This window comes from Puma concolor, chromosome E4 (assembly GCF_028749965.1).
Source record: "Puma concolor isolate L17-30 chromosome E4, mPumCon1.1.hap2, whole genome shotgun sequence".
NCBI classification, from domain to species: domain Eukaryota; kingdom Metazoa; phylum Chordata; class Mammalia; order Carnivora; family Felidae; genus Puma; species Puma concolor.
In genome coordinates, this window is record NC_141683.1 from 34440507 (window position 1) to 34453835 (window position 13329).

The 13329-nt window shown below is 43.2% G+C and overlaps 1 protein-coding gene across 2 annotated transcripts; it reads left to right on the forward strand.

The window, feature by feature from the left end:
• Positions 1-3201: 3201 nt before the first annotated feature.
• Positions 3202-11442, forward strand: LOC147572569 (apolipoprotein R-like). Of its 2 annotated transcripts, none has more exons than XM_086693532.1 (4): positions 3202-3370; positions 7438-7608; positions 10282-10457; positions 11010-11442. In XM_086693532.1, the coding sequence occupies exons 1-4, from the start codon at positions 3286-3288 to the stop codon at positions 11148-11150; spliced, it is 573 nt and encodes a 190-aa protein (XP_086549658.1). In that variant the 5' UTR covers positions 3202-3285; the 3' UTR covers positions 11151-11442. The 2 variants fall into 2 exon arrangements, with proteins under 2 accessions (XP_086549658.1, XP_086549659.1); XM_086693533.1 differs by lacking the exon at positions 3202-3370 and adding an exon at positions 5984-6224.
• The last annotated feature ends 1887 nt before the right edge of the window (positions 11443-13329 follow it).

Consider the following 13329-nt stretch of genomic DNA (forward strand, 5'->3'; position numbering starts at 1 on the left):
GTGTCCCCATCCTGACAAACTCTCCCTTATCCAGCTTTAGGATCCCCTCCTACGTTTACTCTCCCACCTGCTAACACATGCTAGCTAGGTCTCACAGATCCTGTATATGATTCCTTTCCTCTCTTAGCAGGCTCAGATGTCCTTAGTCCGTTCATACCAAGTTTTGATGTCAGCTACTGTTCTGATGCCTAGAGGGGAGTTGGGGGCGGATCTTGAGGAGAGCAGTTATGCCCTTAGAAGAAACCTGCTGTATTTGATTACTATGCATGGTCTTCAAACAACAGGGGCACTGTCTTATAACAAGGGAAAGCCGGCCAATTATGCAGGCTCTTTGGGTTTAGGGAAATCTGGAGTTCGAGGTTCTGTAGTGCATCTGCTCAGATACCCTAATGCCAAGTCTAAAGGCGCCACTGCTTCCATAACATTCCTTTTAGTAGAGACTTGCCAGGGCTAAGAATTTATTTTTTTACTGAGGTTTTACTATTATTTTATGATTATATCCTGACCCTGGTCCTTCAAATAATTAAACTCCAAGCTAGCTAAGAGTTTCTTTAAATACTAAAAGGGGGGGGCCTCCTGGATTTCACATTTATTTATTTCCTTGAACTTGCATTTGCAGCTAAGGGGCACTGAGCTTGCATCAACAGTACTCAGTCACCCAACTTCACAATCCTTTTTTGTTGCTATTTCCACTGTAGCTCTCAAATGTCAGAGATATTTCACTAGCTAATGCATCTTCTTCCATCTATGTTTCATGGCAGTTTACCAGACAGCGAAAATGTTCATGTTTGCAATGCTGCTGCAGGCCGGGGCTATCTATACTTCATCTCCCCCTAATGATGGAGTCTTGATTGCCAGTTGGCTGGTGGGTGATCCAATTCTAGAATCTCGTTCTTAGAGTTTGCTCCCTAGACCCATTTATGGTATAAACTCTCCTGAGTCAATGTCTCTAGAAGGGATTCAGATGCATATGAGCTTTTGATGGTATGCTTTTCGGCGCGGGGGGGGGGGGGGGGGGGGGGGGGGGGGGAGGGGAGAAGTATAAGAGAATGAAACAACAAGAGGGAAAGGAGCTGAGCAAAAATGTACTCTCAAGTTAAGTGTAATCTTTATCCGATCCACAGCGGTCTCTAGGACATCAGTTGCACCACAGAATTGTCCAGACTCGAGGCAAGGAATCAGGGATTTGGTATCCCAATGCCAGTTGGGCACTGGTTGCTCCTAGGGGTACAGGGTATAACTTTCTAGGTTATCAGGATGAGGTGGCCCTTGTCATCACAGTACATGCTTTGGAGGTCACAGGTCTAAGCCATTAATTGCAGTGCTAGCAGCATCTGGAGGGTGGGCACACCATTGGGTAACTCCCAAATGACTCCCAAATGACTATTTCAGTGTCCTGACAGGAAATAGTGATTGGCCAAAAAGTGCAAAATTTTTTGGTATAAATAAAAAGCTGAGATTTAAGCATCAGTCTTGGTTCAGAATTTGGCTTAGCCTCTAATTATCTGAGGAGGTTAGGGGACAGTTTATTTAATCTAGCTGAACTTGCTTCCTCATCTATGCAACAAGAAAGGCAAGAGCCCTGTCACCGGAGTTTTTGAGGATTAATTACAATAATTTATGTAGACTTCTGGCATACTACGTGCTTAAAGATTAGAAACAGGTTAACAAAACATGTTGGGTGATCATTTAAATTACTTCTCTTTATTGTGGTTCCTCTTTTTAAAGGAAACAGCCATTTGGTAGACTTAACTTGTTTACTTTTCTCTTTAACAAGTTGAAATTTAATTGTGCTTTCCTCAATATTCCAAAGAGTTTTGTTCAGTTATATTTGGTAATTCTTATTTTTGAGAGACAGGCATTTTGGCTATTATTGGTATGCAGCAGTCATTCCAGTACAGCTGAGTAGTGAAGACAATTTCCAGAGTTTGCTCTTTTATTTAGACAACTGTCTTTGTCTCTTCTAGGAACAGATATCCACAGTTGGTGGGCAAGATACAGAATCCGGGTTGGCAGGTTCATCTGTCCCGCTTAAGAATACTAAATTTAGGAAGTGATCTGGACGAATATCTAGGCAAGCCTAGATGCTTAAGGAGACCATAGTCTTAGGGTTAACAATCCAAGAAGAATAACAAATGTGCCTTCCATCATCTCGTCTTTAGTGCTTAGAAACAAAATGCCGAGCTTCTCCTGGATCCAGCATCATTCAGATATTCTGAAAGCTTAATAAATCTTCCTTTTTTCTTAATTAATCATCCTCAACCATTTAACTTTCAGTGCATGCTTTTTCCGTGTTGCAACACAGACTAGAATAACTTCCACACTAGAATAGTTTCATAGAGGGAATCATTTGGTGTTTTTATGTATGTTAGTAAACCCAGGGGTGCCTGAGTGGGTTCAGTTGGTTAAGCGTCTGACTCTTGGTTGCATCGGGCTATGTGCTAACAGCACAGAGCCTGCTTGGGATTCTCTCTCCCCCTCTCTCTCTGCCCCTACCCCCCTCACGCTGTCTCTGTCTCTCTCAAAAATAAATAAGTAAACAACAAAAAAAAATTTTTTTTTAAAAGAAAGAAAACCCAGGATTAGGGAAAAGGAGTTACCATTGAAATATGGTAATTGTAATTATAATTGTAATTGTAATTATAGGGACCAAGCTCTTGAGTATTTTCACACTTGGAGACTCATATTACTCTATTCTGGTTAGACCATGTGCTATCTGGAAAGACATTTAATTTTTGAGATTAAAAAAAAAATCCATTCTTCTATGGGCAATTTATACCTACTTCTGATTAAAGAAACCACTTCCCAAACAGATACCACTTCTCAGATGTTCTATTTTCTGTCATGCTATGACTTCTAATTCCTGTGGAACCCACCACAGACACTATGCATCATGGGCTGCAGTCCCTTTTACCTTTTTGCTTTTGGTTACTTGGAGAGGAATCGTGAATATATCCAGAAAGGAACTCATCATGTGCCCCATCTGGACAGCAAGAGAATCTTGGGATTACAACAGTAACTACATACACAATTCCAGAGGGCTCTTCCATCAATCTCCAGACTCTTCTCCCCAAGAAGACGGAAAGCTTACCCTATCAGAGCTGTGCTCAGCACTTGGTCTTCTGGTCACTCCCCCAGCCCCTCCCCTTTAGTGACATGTAACTGAGACTTTGCCAAGGCTTTGACTTACGCACCATTTCAATTGTTATTTAGAGATCTTTTCTTCATATCTATTCAAGGGTCTGGAAGCACTGAGCCCCAGTGTGGCACCTCTGAGACTGTGCCATGCCTTCCAAGTTGCAGAGCGCTTTCCCAGCACTGTGTCTCTTTGGGGTCTTGACCTTACTTCTGTGCCCTTCTGGCTTGTGTGGTGAGTACAATAGTTACGGGAAAAGGAGGGTAGTCTCTCTAAGATGTGGAGGACAAATATCTAATAAAGAACTAACTGAATATAGTCAAGTAGTGGTAGTTCGTAACCTTTTTGAGAGAGTATAATCAACTATATACTAATAAAAATGAAGAATTTTATTTTAAAATTTTTTTTTTCTCAACGTTTTTATTTATTTTTGGGACAGAGAGAGACGGAGCATGAACAGGGGAGGGGCAGAGAGAGAGGGAGACACAGAATCGGAAACAGGCTCCAGGCTCTGAGCCATCAGCCCAGAGCCTGACGCGGGGCTCGAACTCACGGACCGCGAGATCGTGACCTGGCTGAAGTCGGACGCTTAACCGACTGCGCCACCCAGGCGCCCCAAAAATGAAGAATTTTAAAATATAAAAGAAATTATTTTAATTCAGGTAGAAGCTGTGATTATGTCTAGAATAAAGACATGTTGATATGCAAAAATCCTTGTGAGGCTGCTTTAGCAAGGAATAATCTTGAATTTTCAAATCAATGTCTTATATTTAAATACTGCAAAATGCTTAAGACGAATTTACTTTCCAAATAGGTTAATTGTGACATCCAAAATCTTAGTTACTGACTGATTAGAAATACTTTCCATCCAAAAAGCAAAAATATTTTCTGTTGTCAGGTGGTTTGAGAGAGTTTAATGCTCAGCGAAATCATCAGAGAAAGACAAATACCATGTGATTTCACTCATGTGTGGAAAGAAAGAAAGAAAGAAAGAAAGAAAGAAAGAAAGAAAGAGGGAGGGAGGAAGGAATAAAGAAAAGGAAGGAAGGAAGGAAGGAGGACAAAAGAAAGGAAGAAAGAAAGAAAGAAAAGAAGGAAAGAAGAGGGAGGGAGGAAGGAAGAAAGAAAAGGAAGGAAAGAAGGAAGGAAGGAAGAAAGGAAGAAGGAAAGAAAAGAAAAGAAGGAAAGAAAGAAAGAAGGAAAGAAAGAAAGAAAGAAAGAAAGAAAGAAAGAAGGAAAGAAAGAAGGAAAGAAAGAAAGAAAGAAAAAAGAGACAACTAAAAAACAGACTGCTAAGTATAGAGAACAAACTGATGGTTACCAGAGGGGAGAGGGATGCAGGCAATGGTTAAACAGGTGAAGGGATTAAGAGCACACTTATCATGATGAGCACTGAATAACGTAGAGAACTGTTGAATCACTGTATTGTATACTTGAAACTAATATAACACTGTATGTTAACTATACTGGAATTAAAAACTAATAATAAATAAAAATTTTTAAATGTATTTTCTGTTACCAAATACTGAGTAAATTTTCTAGAATAAAATTATAGGGCACTTTGTGAACTGTAAGCCATCGTATAAATGTGAGGCGTTGTTATTGAAATGTACAGAAGTTTTTACCAGAATGAGAAACAAAAGTGTTTGAGAGAACTTACCAGAACTGATTGAAGACCTGCTGCTATGGTAATTAATTTATTGGTATGTGAGGGGTGCCCGGGTGGCTCTGTCGCTTAAACGTCGGGCTCTTGACTTCAGCTCAGGTCATGATCTCACAGTTCGTGGGTCCGAACACCCCCCTGCATCAGGCTCTGTGCTGACAGTGAGGAACCTACTTGGGATTCTCTTTTCCTCTCTCTCTGCCCCTCCCTCGTTTGTGTGCTCTCTCTCTCTCTCTCTCTCTCAAAATAAACAAACTTAAAAAAATTTACCTTTATGTTATTTAAATGGAAATGTCCTTTAAGCAAAGTGAGATTTTCCTCTTTTGTTATCTAATATTATTTTTTTTTGTCTGAGAGAACTAATGTTTCACATTTAAAAATATTTATAAACATACTCTCTGAAAGGATTTTCATGGCCTGAAGACTGAGGACTTGAGATGGCTTGGCTGGAAAATCCCAACCCAGAGCAAGGGCTGCATGTTCTTACTGATTAAGAGTGTAGAAGCCATGCTTTCTTTGTCACTGAGAGTGGTCGGGGGGGGGGGGGGGGAAGGGGGGGTGGAAAGCGTGGGTTTACTAAGGAAGCATCCTTCTCTGGAGGATGACTTCTCACATCAGATGCATGAAAATTGTTGGGTGGCAGTATTAATTTTAGGTTGTAGAGTGGATGCAGGACAAAGAACCTCGTGCTCGGGGGATTTTTAGTTTTCCAGCTTCATCTCTGAGTCCCTCTCTCTTGGAGTCGGAGGCAGCAGAGGAGGGCCCTGTCAAATTTGTCAAGTCTCCCAATGATTTCTTCATGTGTCCATTTCCCTCCCCCTCTCTCTGCTGTTGCCTCCTCTCTTCCTGTTCCCTATGGCCCCAACCCTCTGAAATGGTATATAATGTCTGTCGGCTCTGACTTGAACCTCCCTTCCTTCACGGTAATAAGCTTCTGATGCCAGACTTGGCTCATTGCCTCCGTATGACGCTGCCTCGCCTCTCTTATCAACCACTCAGCTTTCACCCGTCCTTCAGGATGTATCTCCAGCTTACACCTGGAGGCCTTCCCTCCATTCTGCCAACACCTTCTCCTACAGCACTCGATTCCGGCCCGAATCTGGCGCTGCAGTGACTAGGACAGTGGTATAACTCCGCATGCGGCGACATCTTACCTTGCTAAGTACGTTGCAAGTATGCTTCCTTAATATTACCTGAAGAGCCTGAGCTACAAAACTCCCTCTGTATGCTTATTCATAAAAATGAAGAGCTATTCTTGATATTTCTATGGAGGTGCTTGATCTGCAGTTCAAGGAAAGCTCTGTGGAAGCTGTTGACTTACACAGGCCGATTCCTTTTCCTCGTAACAAAAACAGGACTGACTTTGGGATTCCTATGCCTATGCTTTCTGAATGCCTCAGAGTTGCAGCTTTGCAAACAGCAGAGGTAAGGGAAACAGTACTCGATCTGAGCCGAGTCTTGCCAGCAAGAGTGTTTCGGGCGTGCTGTCCCGCCCGTGTTTTTGTTGTTGTTTCTTGGTGGAGCCTTCATCACAATGGCTGAGGATCTGCTAAGTGCAGTCCCCTGGTCGGCTTGATCCCGTATCCATCTCCAATACTGGCTGATCACTTCCTCTTTCCTGTCTCCTAAATACCTGGTGACTCCTGGAGATTTTATCTACACAGAGGCTTTCTTCCCACCTCCAGGGCTCCCTCTGCACGGGCCTGAAGACAACACCACCAGGGCTGTCTTTTTCATGCGGCCCATTTCCAATTCACCGGAAGTATGCATTCATCCCTTGTCCCGCATAATGTCAGGAGTACAGGCCAATCTCAAGGCAGCAGAAATCTGTCCTTCTCTCTCACCAGCGGGGCCACTAGGCAGCCCACCTTTGCAGTTTCGATTTCCCAGGCAGGAGCTCGACACTAGGCCACTGTGTCTAATGTCCCCCCGAGTTGAAAAGAGATGTATTGGGCTTTCTCAGTGGGCCCTGTCACTGCGAAGGAGAAATGCACCCACCTCATTTGACTCACCCGAGACTAATTTAAATGGCAAAAATGAAATTCCTAATCTTTTCGTGCCTTTGGTTTGGGCAAAGGAGTTAAGGGTTTTCTAACTGATTCTGAGCCACCAAGTTCATCAATTATGGGATGCCACTTGACTTTGCAAAAAATAAGAACAAAGACTTCCGTTTGATGGCCTTTACATACCCACTGATGCCACGTAGAATAAGTATCCAATGATCACGGCAGAGAAAAGAAAATAACAGTATTCCAGTAAGTACCCTTGGACTTGGAGGCAAACCTTACTTCAATGTCTAAATTCGATTCCTGTTGCAAGCACTTACTAGCTGTGACCTTTGGCAGAACATCTGATCCCTCTAAGATTGTGTTTCCTTTTCTCTAGAATGGGTTTGATGATCATAGTGACTCAGCTGGTGTGAGCGTTAAATGGTATAACATATGAAATGGTTAACCCAGTGGCTAGCAAGTTGCTAAGACCTCGGCAAATCATTCCTGTTGATTTTGTCAAGGAAATAAAATACCCCTCTACAGTATAACTTGATGACTTCCTTCTATGAAACAGGAAGAGTCCCTCATTCGGAATTGTTCATTATATTTGGCTCATTGCCTTCCACCCTTCTCTTTTATCATTCAAGATTGCAAAATGTTCCCAAGCGTTGCCCATGGATTCCATAAAGACGTGAGCTCATTTTTCTCCTTTACTACTGCGGTGCAGTATAAATGCAATGAAGGTTACGTTCTGGTTGGACAGTCCAAAATCACCTGCAGAAACTCCCGCTGGTCGGCTTCGGCTCCTGAATGTAAAGGTAACCTCAACTTTACTGATGACCCTGACTAAAAAAACGTAGAGCCTCCAGGAAAGTTCTGACTGTAGCGTCTCTTCCCAGCCAGGGGAAACACTTAGAAATTTTTATTTTATTTATCGACTCATTAACACATGCATATATACAATATTTTAAAAGTCTGAACCATCATCCAGCTTGTCACTCTTGAAGTAACCGTTGTTACCAATTGTGTATGTTTTCAGAGGTAATCTAGAGGGCCACTTTTCGCTTTTTTTTTTTAATTTTTTTTTCAATGTTTATGTATTTTTGAGAGAGAGAGAGAGACAGACAGAGCATGAGTGGGGGACGGGCAGAGAAAGAATCCGAAGCAGGCTCCAGGCTCCGAGCTTCAGCCCAGAGCCCGATGCGGGGCTCGAACTCACAGACCACGAGATCGTGGCCTGAGTTGAAGTTGGACGTTTAGCCAACTGAGCCACCCAGGCGCCCCTGCTTTGTTTCAATGAAAGTTTTACCTGAAATGTAACATACTACAGAAAAGTGTACCAATGTTGGGTGTGAAGGTCAACAATTATCACAATGTGAACCTGACCTTGACACACCGCATGGCTCTCTTCCCCAAAGACGGTTGCTATGCCCATTCTACGTGTAGAAGTGCTGACGACACTGACTGCACCTTGTTCCTGTTCCCTTGATGACCTCTCTTGGGGCTATGTGTTTCAGGCCTGTTGAAGATGACTAAACATACCTTAAAAGTGCCCTCCAAGGCCGGTACAGGGGGAGGCTTGCTTTGGCCTTTCACGAATCTTAGAGATAAAAGTCTTTCCTCTTCCTAAAGTCTAGATAGCACCACAAGATCTGCTTAAACGTTAGCTGTCAGTTAGGTGCTTTGAACCCTTTGATCTTACTATAGGGGCCTGTACTACGATGCCCCCTCGCTCTAAAGAAATCTGTGGACTGAAGTCCAGACTTTTTTGAGAATTGCTGTGCAGGGCCTGGATCGTCGTCTGCCTGATTCCGCCCCGCCCCCCGAATCAGTAAGGTACCCTCAATAAAATTCTGTGTGAACTGTATGGAATGGCCTGCTTTGTTTTTTTTTTTTTTGGTTGGTCTCAGAGTAACTTTTCAGCCTGGGGGATACTTTACTGTCCCTCTCGCACCTTCCAACACTATGGATTAGTTTTGCCAACTTTATACAGAGGAGGTCATGCTTGTCTTTGGTGCGTGGCTTCTTTCTTCATTGGGTCTGGAAAACCATCTATGTTCTTACATATAGTGATAGTTTATTCATTTCCGTTACTTTATAATATTATTTTGGGTGAATAGACCACACTTTATGTACTTTATAAACGTTTGAGGTTTTTCATGTTTTGGGCCATTATGAATAATACTCTCAGGAACACTTTTGTGCATGTCTCTTGGTACAAATGTGCAAACCTTTCTATTAGGAATAAACTCAGGAGTAAATTGCTATTTTGTAGAGTGTACATATATTCATGTTTAGTAGATGACGTCAAATTTTGTCCGAAAGCGGTTATAACAATTTACATTCATACATGAGTTCTAAATTCCAATTTCGATAAACATAAGTTTTAAATCCCAATTTATTTCCATTTTCCAGTATCTTCCTTGGTATTGGAAACTTTTGTGTCTTGTTGAAGAAATATTTGCTCACCACAAGGCAACAGCCTATACAACAACAAAACACAACAAAAATACTCTCCTGTGTTATCTTACAGGTCTTTACTGTTTCACCTTTCACACTGATATTGCCAACCTACCTGAAATTCCTATGCATCTGTGGTAGAGAGTGGGGTTCAAAGTTTGGTTTTCCCTGGTGGATAATCAATAAGCTGTGTGCCACTTATTAAACGGGCCATAGGTTCCACAACTGCTGCCTTTGACATAATCCAAGTGTCTATGTGTGTGTGGTTCTGTTTCTTGCACAGAGAGATAGCAGTTTTTAATTTGAAAGTATCAGTGAGGATTTCCCAACATTTCTGTGAGTACCTGCTTCATTTTCAATGACTGTTCTTATGGATAAATTCGAAACCTCCCCGGGGTGTCTGATATCTCCATCAGAGCCTCACACATCCCGTTCATCTTCTCGTAATGAAATTGGCCTAACAGGAGATTTCTGGTTGACCACCAAGATTAGGTGTGCCTTGTAAAAATCACACTGCAAATAGCAACTCAAGGGGCTAATTTCTCACCATTGTCTTCACTTAACACAGAAAGGGGTCAAGGGTATGCAAAGAAAAATTACGTACTTGAGATCATAAGAAGAGTGAGGTTTCCAGATAGAGTAGTTTTAAAAACTCAGATTCCGGCGCCACGTACTTAGGCTTATATTATAGTCACGCCAACTAAAAGCTATGCAACCTTAGACAAGTCACATAAAGTCTCTGCACCTAGTTTTTCCTTCTAGCAAAATAGAAACAATAATAGCGTTTTACATGATTGCTTTTCCTCTCTAGTCCAATGGAGACAATCACAGTGTTTTATGTTGACGATAGTGTGTAAACTAGCATTATTCTCATTACCAATTTTATTGTCATAATCCTACAACAAATGGAGACAAAGCACAACTCTCAGCATGCGGGTATAATTTACCATCCGTGTTTCTCACCCCCTCGGGATTCTTCGCTTTCGTAACATCTTACTCACAGGATGATCAAAACTGTGTTTCCATTCCAGCCCTGTGTCAGAAACCAGAGATAAAGAATGGAGACCTGACTGTGCCTAAGCACCAGTACGTTGAGCCTGAAAATGTGACCGTCCGGTGTAATGATGGCTATGATATGGTTGGTTCCCCAAATCTTACCTGCTCCGGGAACGGAATGTGGTTGCCAGCAGTGCCCAAGTGTCAGTGGGTAAGTGGCACACATTTCAGGATGTCCCATCCCATTCTAAAACTGGTCATCGGTGGCAGAGCACTGTCAACCCACATGGATGAGATCTGACTTTGACCCGGACTCATTTCTGAGTTGTTGAAAATCAGCCTCAAAGCACTTGATGAGCTCGTTAAAGCAAGTTCTAATTCTCTCATCTTTCTGGCAAGAACCAAGCCCCTCGGTAGGAGGGTTCCGTAGATCCAGGTCACCCGGCCCCTTGCGCCATGTTTTCTACAACGCGTGCTATGACTTTGCCAGTTGTCCCTGAGGAAGCCTCCGGATGTCTTCTGCAGGCTTGCTCCTTCCCTGCTTTAGCAGTTATTTATTCGCCGTGGATGGGGAGGTCTGGGCGAGTGCTGGGCCCTAGGGCGAACACCCTGCTGAGACAGAGAATCTTTTCATTTCTTCCACCAGCCCCGAGGATGGTCGCGTTACTCCCATTTTGCTGTCACCACTGCGGCCTCCTGAAGAAATCTTAATACTTTCACAGTTGGAGAGAAATCTCTGAATCTATCCTTGGATCTCTTTTAGGTAGAGCAGATGGGCTGTGAGCAAGTGCTAAAAGGCAAAAAGCTCCTGGAATGCCTCCCCTCCCCGGAGGACGTGAAAATGGCCCTGGAGGTGTATAAGCTGTCAGTGGAGATTGAGCACCTGGACAAGAGTTCGGCTTGAGGGGAATGCCGTTGAGAAACCAGTACGTCCACACCCCCCGTGCCTGCTGCCTCCCTGCAAAAAAGAGAGAATTAGGTACATTTTTCCATTAGCAACCCTACTAATTGTTCCTTAAGTATTGTTTACTAAAAAAAAAAAAAAAAAAGAAAAAAAGACCTGTCTTAGGAGAATCTGTTGATATCCTTAGTGCCACCGATCATGTGGAGCTATGGGTCTGTCTCTTTGCTCAGCCTACGCTTCTGCTGTCCTGGATGTGATGGCATGACAGAAATAAATAATCACCTGTCAAAAATCCAGTGTCCTTGTTTTCACTTGGATGCCCGTGTAACGAAAGCGTAACGCTCCGTACAAATCACTTCCTAACGTTTCTCTAATTAACTCTCGTCTCTATTATATGGCATCACAAGGTGTATGTAGTCCTCAAAAATATATCCCTGTGCCTTGTGTGAGGTATCTTTACCCGCCCTCTCCACTTCGTACTCCGCCTTCAGTGCCCAGGCCAAACATCTCATTTTCCTCCAAGTCTTCTGCTTTCTTTCCCTAGTGGTTTAGCCTTGACCCAGAGAGAACTCTGGACGACGAATTTGCTGAACTTTTGTCCCAGGTAAGTTTTTCCAGGGAGAGGAACTGGGTTGTCATTGTGCAGCACCTGTCTGTTATTGGCGAAGAGCCACCCTGGGGGCCTACGAGCTCCTCGGCCACCCAGCTCTCTCTGGGGGACAAACTGTCTAGCCGCCTGAAGGGAGTCTCCCCAAGAGAATAGAAGGCCGGACCCTGAGAAGCCAGAGCCCAGGGAAGCCTGTAGAGGAGCACACAGAAATGGGAGAAAGGACCGAAGGGGCTGGGGAAACTCCTCAGTGGCTTGTCCGTCAGATGTTCCCCTTACAGCTCTGGACACTCTTGGGAAATGTTCATTTGGGACAGTCACCTCTTCTTCCAATCATTCACGTCCTCTGAAATCTCATTGCCACCCATGCTTGCTTCACCCCGGCCTCTGCTTCTCCACCGCATCTTGATCCATAATAGAGAAAATCTCTATTCTTTTCTTTGGTTGTGTCAAAACAGCTGCCACGTGAGAAAGTTTCATAGCAGACTTTTATAAAGCTTTAGACTCGACAGAGGGGTATACGGATGGCTACCCATGACTGGACTTCCACACTGAATGTTCCAGAACTGTGATTTTAAAAGACCGTTGCTTTTCCCTTCCACCAGGGAATATCTTCTGGCTGATTTTCTCTGCATGACCTTGTCAGCCTCGAGGCCATTCCAGTCCGACACTTTCCCTTCTCAAATCTCTCCTCGTCGAACTTCATCCGTTCTCGCTCCCGCTGTCCTGGAAACTCGTTTCCCTTCACTTTATTAGGGAAAGCATTTAGCTCACCATCTTTCCCTAGTCTCAGTCGGGGTTTTTACCCCAAAACTCACGACTGTGTGAAATAAACAAAGAGTCACCCATTCCAGGCATGGGCCCCACGCTGTAGAGAAGATGCAGAAGAATCTCTGAAATAACGAATCTTTCGGTATTTCCTTTCCCGCAGTCTCTAGGGAGGACAGTGTGGAGACATTTTCACACCGATGTGAATTATGCCACAATCTTTTATTTGTGAATTCTAAATTAATTACACATAATTATAATCAGGGAAAACACACACACACACACACAGAGCAATTCAAACCTTACAAAGGTGTATATAAAAAATAAAAATGAAATTCTTCTCTCCTTCTGAGTCCTATTCTGTTTTGGGTTTTTCTACTGGTGAGATTAATCATTCTGAAGAGGAAGCACACACTATATGATTTGACTTGTTCTCTCTGAAGCGTATATGTTGATTTCCTGCTACAAAATGATCAATCTAGCACTGACTTTTCCCCTCGCCTCTCTTTCCATCGGTCTCATTTAATTTTATATTCTCTTATTGATGACTTATCTTTATGGCTTTAAATAACTCATTTAAACCTCCATTATTTATACAACTTTAATTTTCAGTAGCTTACCGTCTTATTAAGGGAATGCAAGCAGGTAATTAAAAAGTCAAATAATCCTGGGGCGCCTGGGTGGCGCAGTCGGTTAAGCGTCCGACTTCAGCCAGGTCACGATCTCGCGGTCCCTGAGTTCGAGCCCCACGTCGGGCTCTGGGCTGATGGCTCGGAGCCTGGAGCCTGTTTCCGATTCTGTGTC

Bases quoted from the DNA above. Each gene is read 5' to 3' on its own strand.
- LOC147572569 (XM_086693532.1), top strand. From the start codon at position 3,286: ATGCCTTCCAAGTTGCAGAGCGCTTTCCCAGCACTGTGTCTCTTTGGG. The intron at 7,609-10,281 runs GTAACCTCAACT...TTTCCATTCCAG, and splicing joins TTCGGCTCCTGAATGTAAAG to CCCTGTGTCAGAAACCAGAG. The intron at 10,458-11,009 runs GTAAGTGGCACA...GATCTCTTTTAG, and splicing joins CAGTGCCCAAGTGTCAGTGG to GTAGAGCAGATGGGCTGTGA.